Source organism: Dipodomys spectabilis, unplaced genomic scaffold (assembly GCF_019054845.1).
Source record: "Dipodomys spectabilis isolate Male_0828 unplaced genomic scaffold, ASM1905484v1 ptg000076l, whole genome shotgun sequence".
NCBI classification, from domain to species: Eukaryota; Metazoa; Chordata; class Mammalia; order Rodentia; family Heteromyidae; genus Dipodomys; species Dipodomys spectabilis.
The window spans coordinates 3,284,895-3,298,256 of record NW_024870753.1 but is presented as its reverse complement, the minus strand read 5'-3'; the positions used below and the strand labels follow the sequence as shown (position 1 = coordinate 3,298,256).

The 13,362-nt window shown below is 39.5% G+C and overlaps 1 protein-coding gene across 4 annotated transcripts in view; it reads left to right on the top strand.

The window, feature by feature from the left end:
• Usp28 (ubiquitin specific peptidase 28) overlaps nucleotides 1–13,362 on the top strand; it is a 56,089-nt gene that overhangs the window by 22,888 nt on the left and 19,839 nt on the right. For 2 of the 4 annotated variants that reach the window (XM_042682788.1, XM_042682790.1), the window contains exons 6-12: nucleotides 2,654–2,740; nucleotides 3,823–3,960; nucleotides 4,746–4,819; nucleotides 5,544–5,623; nucleotides 8,403–8,551; nucleotides 10,439–10,566; nucleotides 11,819–11,914. In XM_042682788.1, coding sequence (XP_042538722.1) covers nucleotides 2,654–2,740; nucleotides 3,823–3,960; nucleotides 4,746–4,819; nucleotides 5,544–5,623; nucleotides 8,403–8,551; nucleotides 10,439–10,566; nucleotides 11,819–11,914 — 752 coding nt within the window. Of the gene's footprint in view, nucleotides 1–2,653; nucleotides 2,741–3,822; nucleotides 3,961–4,745; nucleotides 4,820–5,543; nucleotides 5,624–8,402; nucleotides 8,552–8,809; nucleotides 8,884–10,438; nucleotides 10,567–11,818; nucleotides 11,915–13,362 lie in introns of those variants that run through there. The other 2 variants (XM_042682789.1, XM_042682791.1) reach the window with 2 other exon arrangements.

The window sequence follows — 13,362 nt, the reverse complement described above, 5'->3', positions numbered from 1 at the left end:
TGGTTTTGGTCTTTACTAGGGCTAAACCTCAGGGCCCTGTGTTCTTGCTTGGCTTTTTTGCTCATAGCTAGTGCTCTATCATTTGAGCCACATCTCCAGTCCAGCTTTTTTTGGCTGGTAATTGAAGGTAGAATCTCACAGACTTAAAAAAGTCAGCCTGGGCTGATTTTACTGAGCCCTCCAACCTTTTGAGTAGATAGGATTATAGGTGTGAACCACCAGTATCCAGCTAGGTATGATATATTTTATTTTTTTTATTTTTTTTTGTCAGTCGTGGGGCCTGAACTCTGGGCCTGGGCGCTGTCTCTCAGCTCTTCACCTTAAGGCTAGCACTCTACCACTTGAGCCACAGCGCCACTTCCGGCTTTTTTCTTTTTGCTTATGTGGTGCTGAGGAATCGAACCCAGGGCCTCATGCATGCAAGGCAAGCGCACTACCACTGAGCCACCTTCCCAGCCCAAAGGTATGACCTTTAGGTCAGGAAGTAAAGCATTCTTGAGGTATTGAATAGAACAAACCTGCAGGATTTGGTGAACTGTGTATATGCGAGAGAGTTGAAGAAGACTTACAGGCTTTTGAAATAGAGTGAAAAAGACAGATGTGTTTTTACAAATTTTTTTTGAGGTGAGGTGGACAAAACTAACTAAAAAACTAACTGGATGATTAACTGGCTAAATAAACTTACAGGCTGTATTAGTCTGTAATTGGTCCAGTAGAAAACAGCCAGGTGCTAGTGGCTCATGCCTATAATCCTAGCTACTCAGGAGGCTGAGATCTGAAGATCACGGTTCAAAGCCAGCCCATGCAGGAAAGTCCCATGAAACTTACCTCTAATTAGCCACCAGAAAACTGGAAGTGACGCTGTGGCTCAAGTGGTAGAGTACTTGCCTTGAGCTGAAGGGCTCAGGGACAGCACCCAGGCCCAGAGTTCAAGCCCCACGACCAACCCCCCACCACCCCACCCCACCCCCCCAAAAAAAAAGGAAAAGAAAAGAGCAGGTAAGATTGGAATTGCTAAAGGAGATATAGTAGGGATGCTAGGAAGGTCTAGCTAAGGGAAGGTCCAGGAGAGAACACATCAGATTGGAGAAAAGTATTACAAGTGAAGAAACCCAGAGTAACAGCCCTAAGGTATGAATGGGCTTGATGTGTTCTTAGAACATCGAGGAGTCCTGAGTGGCCAGACATGTGGTGAGGAGTTCCAGAAGGTCGAGCAGAAGCCATTGCATTTATCTTCTTGATGTGATGGTGGCTTGGACCATAGAAGTAGAGAAGTATTTGGATTCTTGTTTTTGCTCACCCCTGCTCTGTCTGTCTGTCTTGTACTGGAGTTGGAACTCAGGGACTTGCACTTGATAAGAAGGTGCTGCACCTCTTGAGCCATGCCTCTTGCCCATGGATCTGTGGTATATTCTGAATACGGGGCTTAAGATATCCTCATGGGTGTTGACTGATGTCACCTTGGAATATGGCAGGACTTGGAATTGGAAGGAGAACTGTTAGCAGGTTAAGTACTCAGTAAGCTTCTGTGTGAGCTTAACTTCATATGTATTAAGGAGTTGTCAGAAGAACCTGTGGCAAATGAGTTGGTGGATGGGGAGTTCTGGAGACAGGGAGATCAGGTGAGCGGTGGTCTAAGCAAGCAATGAAGGCATCTGTGAGCTGGAAGAGCAGTGATGGTTTAATGGCGAGATGGAGGGGCGGTAGTAGGGATGGGGAGTAGATATAAAACTCCACTGGTGGAATTGAAAGACCATGGGGTTTATTGGATGTGAATGCCTAAGAAAGGAAAAGATGAGTCCTACTGATGCTTTGAACTTTGGTGACTGGGGGAAGGAGATGAGGAAGAGGAGGAGGAGGATGTAAATCATACAGAGAAGTGGCCAGCATTTGGTAAAGAACCATATTGATAGTGGGTCATATTAGTTTGCAGTTTTGTGGTTTTGAAAAATAAAGGCATCTTGGGGGAAATTAGCGTTCAACAGAAGTGACGAGGTTATGGGAGGCTACTGAGAATATGAAGCCATATACTCTGGAGAGTATTATGAGGGTCTCCAGCAGAGCAGAATAAAAGTGTGCTGTATAAACCCATGAGCTGGGAGGAGGAGAGAAGGGACAACTGAGGGCCAGAAGCATGTAGCTCACCCGGCCCTACTAGCATGGGCAGTGTCATGGGTCCAGGTATACCTAACCCTGTTGGCAGACTTGCTGAGCAAGTGCTGTGCCACTTGAGTCATGCACCCAGTTCTTTGGTTTTATTTTGGCCTGTACCACAATCCTTTTATTTATGCTTCTCATGGGATGATAGGTATGTGCCCCCATTCCCAGCCTACTGGCTGAGTTGGCCTTGAACTGCAATCTTCCCAATCTCTGCCTCCAGAGTTACTGGGATTATCAGCAGGAACTACTGTATCTTTCAGTATTATTTTAATAGCAACATAATCGTCTATCGTAGAAATGTAGTAATTTATTTAATCCTCTTACAGGCTTTAGATTATTTCTTTTTACCTAATAGGACTAACATTCATGAATAATAGAAGTAGATTTGTTAGGTTGACAGTGATATACTTAGAAAATAAATACTTCAGGTTTCTTTTTATTTTTGCTGTAGTTATTTGGAAAAACAGTTTATGAATTTCTTTCTTCTTTCCAGTCTCTTTTTCAGTTGCCTGAATTCCGAAGACTTGTTCTCAGCTATACTCTACCACAGAATATACTTGAAAACTGTCGAAGTCACACAGTAAGTGGATGCTTGTTGACGAAAGATGATAACCATTTCTTTTTTGCTGGTCCTAGGGCTTGAATTCAGGGACTGGGCACTGTCCTAAGCTTCTTTTGCTCAAGGCTAGCAGTCTACCACTTGAGCCACAAAGCCATTTAAGGTTTTTTCTGGTAGTTAATTGGAGATAAGAATCTCACGAGCTAGGCGCCAGTGTCTCAACACCTGTAACCCTAGCTACTCAGGAGGCTGAGATCTGAGGATCGCGGTTCAAAGCCAGCCTGAGCAGGAAAGTCCGTGAGACACTTATCTCCAATAAACCACTCAGAAAACTGCAAGTGGCGCTGTGGCTCAAGAGGTAGAGTGCTTGCCTTGAGCTGAAGAGCTGAGGGACAGTGCCCAAGCCTGGAGTTCAAGCCCCATGATGGACAAAAAAAAAAACAATCTCACAGACTTTGCTGCCAGGGCTGGCTTTGAACCATGATTCTCAGATCTTAGCTTCTTGAGTAGCTAGAATTATAGACGTGAGCCACCAATGCCTGGCTCCTTGTTTTCATTTTTTAATTGTTCTTTTTCCTCAGTGACATGAAATAAAAATTTGTAAAAATATAAAATTAGAAATAAAAGTAGAAAAACAGTTCCAACAGAGTGTGTTGAGCTACTTTGCCAGCTTAGCAGTGTGCTGCTGTGGGGTGGGGCACTCAGAATACCTGTTCTTTGTTTGGCATCCAACTCTCTACTATTGACTGCTCAGGCCAAGCAGTACAGAGCAGACGACCTGGTGTGGAAGCCAGAATATAATCTCTTTCCAGCAATATAACTCTAAATTTCACTTTAATGTAGTGTATCCTCTAATAGGATGGAGACAGCTTCAAAAAATGGACCTTTCTGTCTTTTCTCTTGGCCTCTCTGTAGTTACCCTTTAGGGTAGAGAAACCTCTACACAGTCAGTCCTTACCAGAGTCCCTGTGTGTAATTTGTGGCCTCACCCTGACCTTGATTTGGACACATAAGAATTAGTGATTACCGACAACTTTTCTCTTTATATGGTCTAGTTTTCCAATTAAGATGTTATAAGAGTCATATAGTCATGTTTTCTACAGGAAAAGAGAAATATTGTTTTTATGCAAGAGCTTCAGTATTTATTTGCTTTGATGATGGGATCAAATCGAAAATTTGTAGACCCTTCTGCAGCCCTGGACCTGTTAAAGGGAGCATTCCGGTCATCAGAGGAACAGCAGGTATGAGTTGGAAGGAAGCATTACTGTGATGTTATTTCAATATTGAAACAAGCTGAGAACATGACTAAACAGGTCTGTGGATACCAGTTTTTGCCCTGTATTTTGCTTTTACAGTGGACAGAAAGAGGAGAGAGTACACATGTGCATGACAGAAGGAGAAGGGAGAGAGTGAGCTATGTAGAGCTGGTGTTTTGAAGAGAGGAGGAAATGTTACACTTAGAGACCATTGAAGTAGAAGGGAGATTGAAAAAATGTTTTAGTCCACCATAGCAGGGGGTCACCCAGAAAAGTGTGTTTCTTTGTAGAGATCCTACTTTTCAGACCATGGAAACCTGAGTTCAGCAGCTTTTCTGAGCACTTTCTCTTTTAGCCATTAATACTTTGCTCCTTTGGCCTCCTGTTGACACACAAAACCATTCCTTGCTGTTGGGTCAGTTCTTCCTGGATCCAGCACTCTTGAAACATTTTATGAATGTTCTCTCTCTTCATTCAGATCGCTCATTTTTCTGGAGGATCACAATCTGTTTGTAGCACCTGTTTGGGAAATTTGGAGTGGTAGTTCTAGTTTTCTTCTTAGAACTTAATCAGGTTGCCAAAGTACACCTTGTGTTTTGTCTGCGGTAGCTTGGTCCCAGTTTTTCCTCTATCTTCATCATGTTTGGTCCTGCAAAAGGAATGCTTTCATACCAGTAGACTCTTAATTCATTATTGGGATTTAGGACAAACTTTCACTTTCCTACAAACAACATTGTATCTAACTTATACAATTTGTGCCTCTCTTGTAGCAAGATGTGAGTGAGTTCACACACAAGCTCCTGGACTGGCTGGAGGACGCGTTCCAGCTAGCTGTTAATGTTAAGTGAGTGTTGAGGGTTTGTTTCTGCATCCTTCTGACTCATGGTGACCTCTGAGAATACGGTATGGGAGAAAGCATTACTGGTTTTAATCAGACCTACGGGTGACCATTGAGCTATCATTGTGTATTCCCACTGCTTTAGCTTTCCCCTCCTTTGTGTGAATATACATTCTTTAAACCTCAACCTTTTTACTAATCCCCAGGACCCTAGCTATTAATTCATTAAAATCCTAGCCACTGCTGTAAATTATATTTGAAAACAGGTAGATCAGTCAAGGATGAAATCTTGCATATGTGAATGCATGCCCCTGCATTTCATCAAGGTCACTCATGAGGTCTGCTTGAATGTGCTGAGGATGGGTACTATTCATTTCAGTCACTGCAGAAAAGAAGAGCCAGGAATGCCTGCCACCCGCACGTAATAAGATCCTGAGAAATTTCTTTAAATAGTTTAACTCTTGAGTTCACAAAATAATATCCTAAAATGGCTTTGCAAAGAGCAGTTTACACAGTTTAAGGGAGCTTATAGAATGAAACCTTTTACTGCATTTTTATTGTTGCCACTCAGAATATTTTGAGCTGATTTGTTTGTCCTACTGTAGACTGTATCTGACTCTGTGCTTGATGAGAATGTACTGTTTTTATGTTTGCTTAGGTTTTGTCTGTAGCACATATTTGATCCAGATGATACATCATTGTCTCCCCCTTTTTTTTCTTTTGGTAATAGCAGTAATCCCAGGAACAAATCTGAAAATCCTATGGTGCAGCTATTCTACGGGACTTTCCTGACAGAAGGGGTTCGTGAAGGTAAATTCTGGCTCTGCAGCTATATTTGCATCCTTCTGTCCTTCCAGAGAGGCAGTGAGATAAATAATTGGAGAATCCAGCACACAGGGACTGCCTCTTAGGATCTGTGTGGTTGTGGTCGAAGTATGGGAATTTCTAGATCTTCAGTTTCTTCCTCTATAAAGTGGGCACAACCTGTATGTAAAGTTGGTATGTAAAGTTGTCTAACATCTGCACAGCCAAATGTAGCATTCATGTCAGATATACATGATATGACTTAGTTTTCTCTGTTGCCTTTTCTGATGCAAACCCTAATTTTAAAAGAGTTTATTGAGTCAAACTGCCAAAAATGTTTTTCTGTTCTAGAGCTTTGTTCAAGCTGTGTGCTGAACACAATTTTTATATTTATTTTTTATGTTCCTAAATATCAAACTATCAATTTATTATGATTAGATCTGAAGAACAGATTGAAAAAAGCAAGTATAAAAATACCTGATTTTTAAAAATTTCATAAATACCTAACATCCTAAAGAAACATGCAGACAAGTCTCTACATTGCTTAATGAATTATTCCTAATCTAACAGTTATTAGATTGAGTACATGAGCTCTATATAAGGTTTCATTCATTACTTTAACTATTATTACTGATGGAGCAAAGAGGGACAGTTTTTCAACTATTATATTCATTTGACACAAATTGACACGTTCAACCACCTTTCATAAAAGCCAGCAGCCTTTTTTTTTTTTTTTGTCAGTTGTAGGGCTTGAACTCTGGGCCTGGGCACTGTCCCTGAGCTCTTCAGCTCAAGGCTAGTGCTCTACCACTTGAGCCACAGCACCACTTCCGGTTTTCTGTTGGTTAACTGGAGTTAAGAGTCTCACAGACTTTCCTGCCCAGGCTGGCTTTGAACTGTGATCCTCAGATCTCAGCCTCCTGAGTAGGTAGGATTACAGGCCTGAGGCACTGCTACCTGGCCCAGCAGCATTTTTAATATCGTCAGGTAAAATTTGGCATAAGTCCTTAAATACCTTCCTCACAATTTTTACTTCATTTATTTTTATTTATGTTTTTGTCAGTCCTGGGGCTTGAACTCAGGGACCAGCCTCTGTCCATAAGCCTGTCTGTGCTCAAGGCTAGTGCTTTACCACTTGAGCCACTGTGCCACTTCCAACTTTTTCTGTGTATGTGGTACTGAGGAATGCTTCCTGCATTCTAGGCAAGCACTGTACTACTAAGCCACATTCCCATTAACTGGAGAATTCTGAACAAATAGAGCAAATACAGGATCACCATCTACCATGACCCCAATGTCGATCCACAGTCATCTAGTCCTTATCTAACCCATGCCTACTCTTACTCTGATAGTCTTTTATTTATTATCTATTTATATTTGGTATCATGGATTGAATCCATAGTTTTATGTTTGGTGGCCCATATATTCTACCACTGAGCTATACTCCAGCCCCTGATGATCTTTTTGTAACATAACCTAACATTACTACTCAAAAAAAAATAGGACTTTTTTTGTGTGTGCTAGTACTAGGGCTGGAACTCAGGGTGTTGTTGCTGTCTCTTAGCTTTTTCGCTCAATGTTGGTGCTCTACTCACTTGAGCCACAGCTCTACTTGTGGTTTTTTTGATGGCTTATTGGAGAAAAGAGTCTTATGGACTTTCCTCCCCTGTCTGGCTTTGAGTTAGGAAAGACATGTTCATGATTTGTGTTTACATGGGTACTGGAGCTTTAACTCAGAACCTCATGCTGTCCCTTTCTTTTTCAGTTAAGGCTGGCACTCTCATTTGAGCCACACCTCCACTGATCTACCTCCACTTTGTTGGTTAATTGGAGATAAGAATCTTATTGACTTCCCTGTGCAGGCTGGCTTATATCTGTAATCCTCACATCTCAGCCTCCTGAGTAGGTAGCAATATTGGTGTGAGCCATTGGCACCCAGATTAAAAATAGCATTTTTTTTTTTTTTGAGTCCGGTCGTGGCCTGAACTCTGGGCCTGGATGCTGTCCCTCAGCTCTTCAGCTCAAGGCTAGCACTCTACCACTTGAGCAACAGCGCCACTTCTGGCTTTTTTTCTTTTTGCTTATGTGGTGCTAAGGAATCGAATCCAGGGCCTCATGCATGCAAGGCAAGCGCTCTACCACTGAGCCACCTTCCCAGCCCTAAAAATAGCATTTTTAATATCAAATATCTAGTTAGTTTTTAAATCCTTAGTGTACAAAAAAAAATAAAACTTTCTAATTAGTTAGTTTTCATGATCCAGTTGTGATGTATTTGTGACTGATTCATCTTTTAGGTCTTTTCAACAGACCTATAGGCTCCATGGACTCCATCCTTTTTTCTTTGACACACATTTTCGAGACTGGCTTGTCTGGTCTACCCCAGAGTCTGACATTTTGATGTTCACATTCCCATGATGCGTATTTAACATTTTAATATAATTCTCAACTGCTCTTTCAAATTGGTAACTAGAGTAAAGTTGGGTTTAGTTTAGGTAAAGCTTCTCTTGGCAAGACCATTTTGCAGATGTCAGGCAGGTCTTTGATCAGAGGTGCGCAGCTGGTTCTGTTGTTGCCGTGTCTGCACCTGTTACCTCCCTGTGCCTGTATCCACTGGTGCATTTGAGGCCCTCATCCAGGCCTGTGTTCATTACTAACTAGTTTTCAGGAGACTCCTGAATTTTAGAAGATACTGTCTTCTTGGAGTCTGAAAGTAGGTGATAGATATTTTCAATGTGGATGTTATTTCTTAAAGTTATTTCTTGAAGTTGTCTCTCTCTTTGCCTAGGAAAGCCCTTTTGCAACAATGAGACCTTCGGCCAGTATCCCCTCCAGGTAAATGGTTATCGCAACTTAGATGAATGTTTGGAAGGGGCCATGGTGGAGGGTGATTTTGAGCTTCTTCCTTCGGATCACTCAGTGAAGTATGGACAAGAGGTAAGGTGGATATTTTTACTTGCTCTGCCAATAACAAAGCCAGTTTGCTAGGAATGAACTATAGGCACATGCTAAGTAACTACACTGAATGGAACTTGAGTTTGTCTTAAGTCTCACAGTATTTACAGTTAGTGTGTCTTGGTGCTTTGATAACTAAATTCTTGACTGAAACTATGAAATTGAGTTGATCATGTAAAGGTTATATGCTACTTCTGATGTTGTAAGTATGATCAAGTTTCTCTCTTTCTGTTGAAGCCTACCTGTACCTGAGTAGGGAGAACCCACTGCCTCCATATTTTCGGAGGGTAAAAGTACAGTGATTAACTCCTATGGTATGCCATTTAGAATATTTTCCCTATTATAGTATATACTGTTCTCAATTGTAAATTCTGCCTTTGCTTTTACACTTTAAAAATTTTTTTTATTTATGTGGGGTTTTGTTTTTGTTTTTGTTGGGTTGGAAACAAAGTGCGGGGGGAGTTAAAGGGAAAGGAAGGGTTTTTGTCTCAAAATTACCATAGGGCAAGAATTTGTGACTAGCATTTGTTAGTATAATTGCCTGCCCTACAGTGCTTTGATCATATATTTTGAGGCAAAATTGTGATGCTCAGGAAGTCTGTTGAAGGATTATAATAGGAGAAAGAAGTATTATTCTGTTGAATTAAAATGGGGAGTCTGGGGCTAGGGATGTGACTGGGTGATTAGCACTTCTCAATAGGTACAGGACTTCTTGGATTGCTTCTTCTAAAGGAAAACAAATTAACCAACCTAACAACAATACAAATAGGTAGCTGAACTGGAGCCTTTTGAAAGTCCATTATGTCTTGGAATATGAGAAGAGCTTCTGCCTCCTCAACTTTTCAAGGGAAGAAATAATTCCTACGAGGAGGCATATCACTGTACAACCCAGTGGATTTTCTTATGATAGAAGAAATGGGCACTAGCTACTCAGATCTCAGTAGTCAAAGATGGAAACTCTGTTAAAACAAAACAGAAACAAATATAGTTGTTTATTTAGATTTGACTCTGAAGAAGTCAAATAGGCTGTCCGGATTCACCATGCTGCGCCAACTGGGTATCTGAATGGAGCACTATTTGTTGTATCTTTGGTAATAAAAGCTGTTCAAGGGAACCTGTGGCATACAGGTAAATTGAACCAAAATGCCTTTCCTGGTATAGCTTTTTCTTACCTAGGATCCTTGACAATTAATAAACTATTTTTTCTTTGATAGGTCAGTATTTTCTTTCTTGAAACTGAGTAACAGTTAACCTGCAATTGTAGGACAGTCCACTTGACTGGCTTTCTTATGAGACATAGCTACATTGGAGAGCAGGGATTTTTTTGGTCAGAAATTTGAGGGATTAAAAATTCATGAGATTATTTTTGTTTCCTTATAGATGAAAAGGGGATTCCAATTATGGTTAATAAAGTATAAATAAACAGTGCATAATTTATATACAGTGTTGGTCTTTTTAGATAATTTCTGGAGATAGTTAAACCCTTAATAGTGCCCTTTAGATCATTATTTCCAGTTCTTTGATTAGACTCTCTGTTTTCTTCAATATTTGAACCTCTTGAACACCGATAACTCATTTAGTGAATGAGTTGTGTAGATGCTTGGTCCATTCACATATTGAGAGTAAGGACAATAGTTAAATAAAATGTTGACTGACTCATAAATTTAGAGTCTTGAGTAAAGTCTAATCATATTCTCTAATAAACTGATTCTAAGTGTGTATTTGCTGTATGGGATAAAGATGTTGTAAATTTGATTTGAACGTTATTACCAAAAAGACTATAGTTTGGAGAGGGATATTTTAATTGTAGGTCTTATATTACTCAAATCTTTCTTTTTCTTTTTTCCTTCATTTATATCCTGGACATAGCGTTGGTTTACAAAGCTACCTCCAGTGTTGACCTTTGAACTCTCTAGATTTGAGTTCAATCAATCTCTTGGGCAGCCAGAGAAAATTCATAATAAACTGGAATTTCCTCAAATTATTTATATGGACAGGTGAGTCCTTGGTCCATTGTCTTCCTGATGTAATGCAGCAGTAGAAATAAGCTTACACCCAATATGTCCTGTGTAGCAATCATCTGGTGATCTGAATAATAGGCTATTTGGAGTCTGTGGTTCTGGGTTGGAATTCCAGAGGCTGTATTTCTAAGAAGTTCCCAGAGTCATGTTAATGACCCTTCTGAACCCTGGATTACAACTTGAATAACTAGGCTTTAGGTGGATGCTTTGCTTCTCTGGATGGGGCCAAGGCTATATGTAGAGCGGCTGGTGTATAGTTTTTATTGTGAATTCTATCTGTATTCCTGGGGTAGTGGTGGTGGGAACCCAGAGAGACGTACTGTATAGAATTTTAACCCTATTAAAGTCACTATTATTAGGCATATTGCTAATGAGTTTTGACAAATGTAAACAGTCAAATAACCACCACCACAGTTATGATAGAAAACATTTCTATCACCCAGAGATTCCCTGTGCCTGCTTTGTGATCTTAGGAATATAACCTAAGGAAATTGGACTGGCCTACAGTTATAGGCCAACTATTTTCTAGAGCTACAAGAAAAATCATTGGCTTTTAAAAAAAATATTTGAATCTTTCGGTAAAGAGTCTTTGAATCTGGGAACATGGTGCCTATCCACTTATTTAAATCTTTGTTAATTTCTCAGAACAATAATTAATTTTTGATGAAAAGTCTAGTGAATATGCCATTAAATATATATATATATATATATATATATATATATATATCATGGTTTTGATGTTTTTATAATGTCTTTGAATTTTATTTTCTATTTGTTCTTTATATGCACAAGAACATATCTCTTTCCAAATTGACATTGGATCACTGGGCTAAAATTTTCTAAACAGATAGTGTCATCAACTAAAAGGCAGCTCTTGAGTATGGCTCAAGTGATAGAGCTCTTTCTTGCTGCACAAGCCTTGAGGCCCTGAATTCCATCCCTAGGATCACACAAAAAGGAGAGAGAGGAGCTTTACTTCTTCCTTTGTTCCTTTTTCTTGCCTTATTAAATTGACAATACCTTCAGTGAAACAGTGAATAAAAGTGAATGAGTATATCCATGCCTTGTTCGTGATTTTAAGAGGAATGTATCAGTCTTTCACAATTAAGTATGATATTAACTGCTTTTCACAGATTCTCTTTATTTGCTTGAAGTCTCTTTGCATCCCTACTTGTAAGACTTGTATCATGTTTTGAAGAATAAATATGTGGGATTAACATTTGTTTAGGTACATGTACAGGAGCAAGGAGCTTATTCGAAGTAAGAGAGAATGTGTCCGAAAGTTGAAGGAAGAAATAAAAGTTCTTCAACAAAAATTGGAAAGGTACGTTTGTGAATACTTTTGCATTTAGAAATATAGAAAATAGCCGGGCGCTGGTGGCTCACGCCTGTAATCCTAGCTACTCGGGAGGGGATCTGAGGATCGAGGTTCAAAGCCAGCCCAGACAAGAAAGTCCATGAGACTCTTATCTCCAATAAAACACTCAGAAAACCGGAAGTGGCGCTGTAGCTCAAGTGGTAAAATGCTAGCCTTGAGCTGAAATGCTGAGGGACAGCGCCCAGGTCCAGAGTTCAAGCCCCGTGACCAAGAGAAAAGAAAAAAAAGAAATAGAGAAAATAAAGAGTAGCATATTGTTAATTTGATTATATGTAAACATTAATTCATAGTTGGATGTGGTGGTTTAGGTCTGAAATTCTAGCTACTCATGAGGCTAAGACATGGTTTCAAAGCCAACCCAGGTAGGAAAGTCTAGGAGACTCCATTTCCAGTTAACCAGCAAAATGGTGAACTGGAGATATGGTTCAAATGGTAGAGTACCCTCTGCAAGCCAGCAAGCCAAATGAGAGCAAAAGGCCCTGAGTTCCAGACCCAGATGCACTTAAAAGAAATAAGTCACAATTTACCACCTATAATATTTTATATAAAAAAAAAATGATTTTTTTCCTAGGTTTAAAGTAGCTTTATCCATAGGTAAATAATAGTCCCCAGGGACTGAAGTTTCCCAAAGTCATACCATTACTTATTATGATTACCAGTAAGTAACACAAGTTCTGATTATACATATCTTTCTTACTTTTTCTACTCCCCTACTGTCTTCTTCACAAACACAAAAGAGATGACTATTGTGATGTTCCACTGTAGGTCTTAGAAGAGCAGTGCTTAAGGTGATGCTAATTGATTAAAGGGGCTGGTATTTTTTTTTTTTTTTTAACTTTTAAATATTTTTTATTGTAAAGATACTGTACAGAGGGGTTACAGTTACACGAGTAAGGTAAGGACTACATTGCTATCGAGCATTGTTACCCCCTATATTTTTATTTTTTTTATCTTCAAGTAGTTGTACGAAGGAGTTGTAATTTAAGAGGCAGTTTATAAATACAATGCCTTTCCAAAAATGTTTTGTCTTGGTCATAATTTTACTTCCTTTAGATATATTCCCAGTGTATTATTGGATCATACAGTAATTTTATTTGCAATTTTTGAGGAACTTCACACTGTTTTTCATGACTATGTTTATCTTATTTCCTTACAAAACGTAGTATACTGAACACAATTGCACCAAGTCAGTTACTTAATACAGTGCTTCTTGCTCAACATCACCCTTTCAACAATTTCACCCATCTCTCCTCTATCTAGTCTTCATTTTGTAGACTATATTTTTTTTTAATTTAATTTTATTTTACTTGTGAACAATACTGTACAGAGGGGTTACAATTACATGGGCAGAATAATGCGTACATTTCTTACCAAGCATTGCAGCCTCCTCCTTT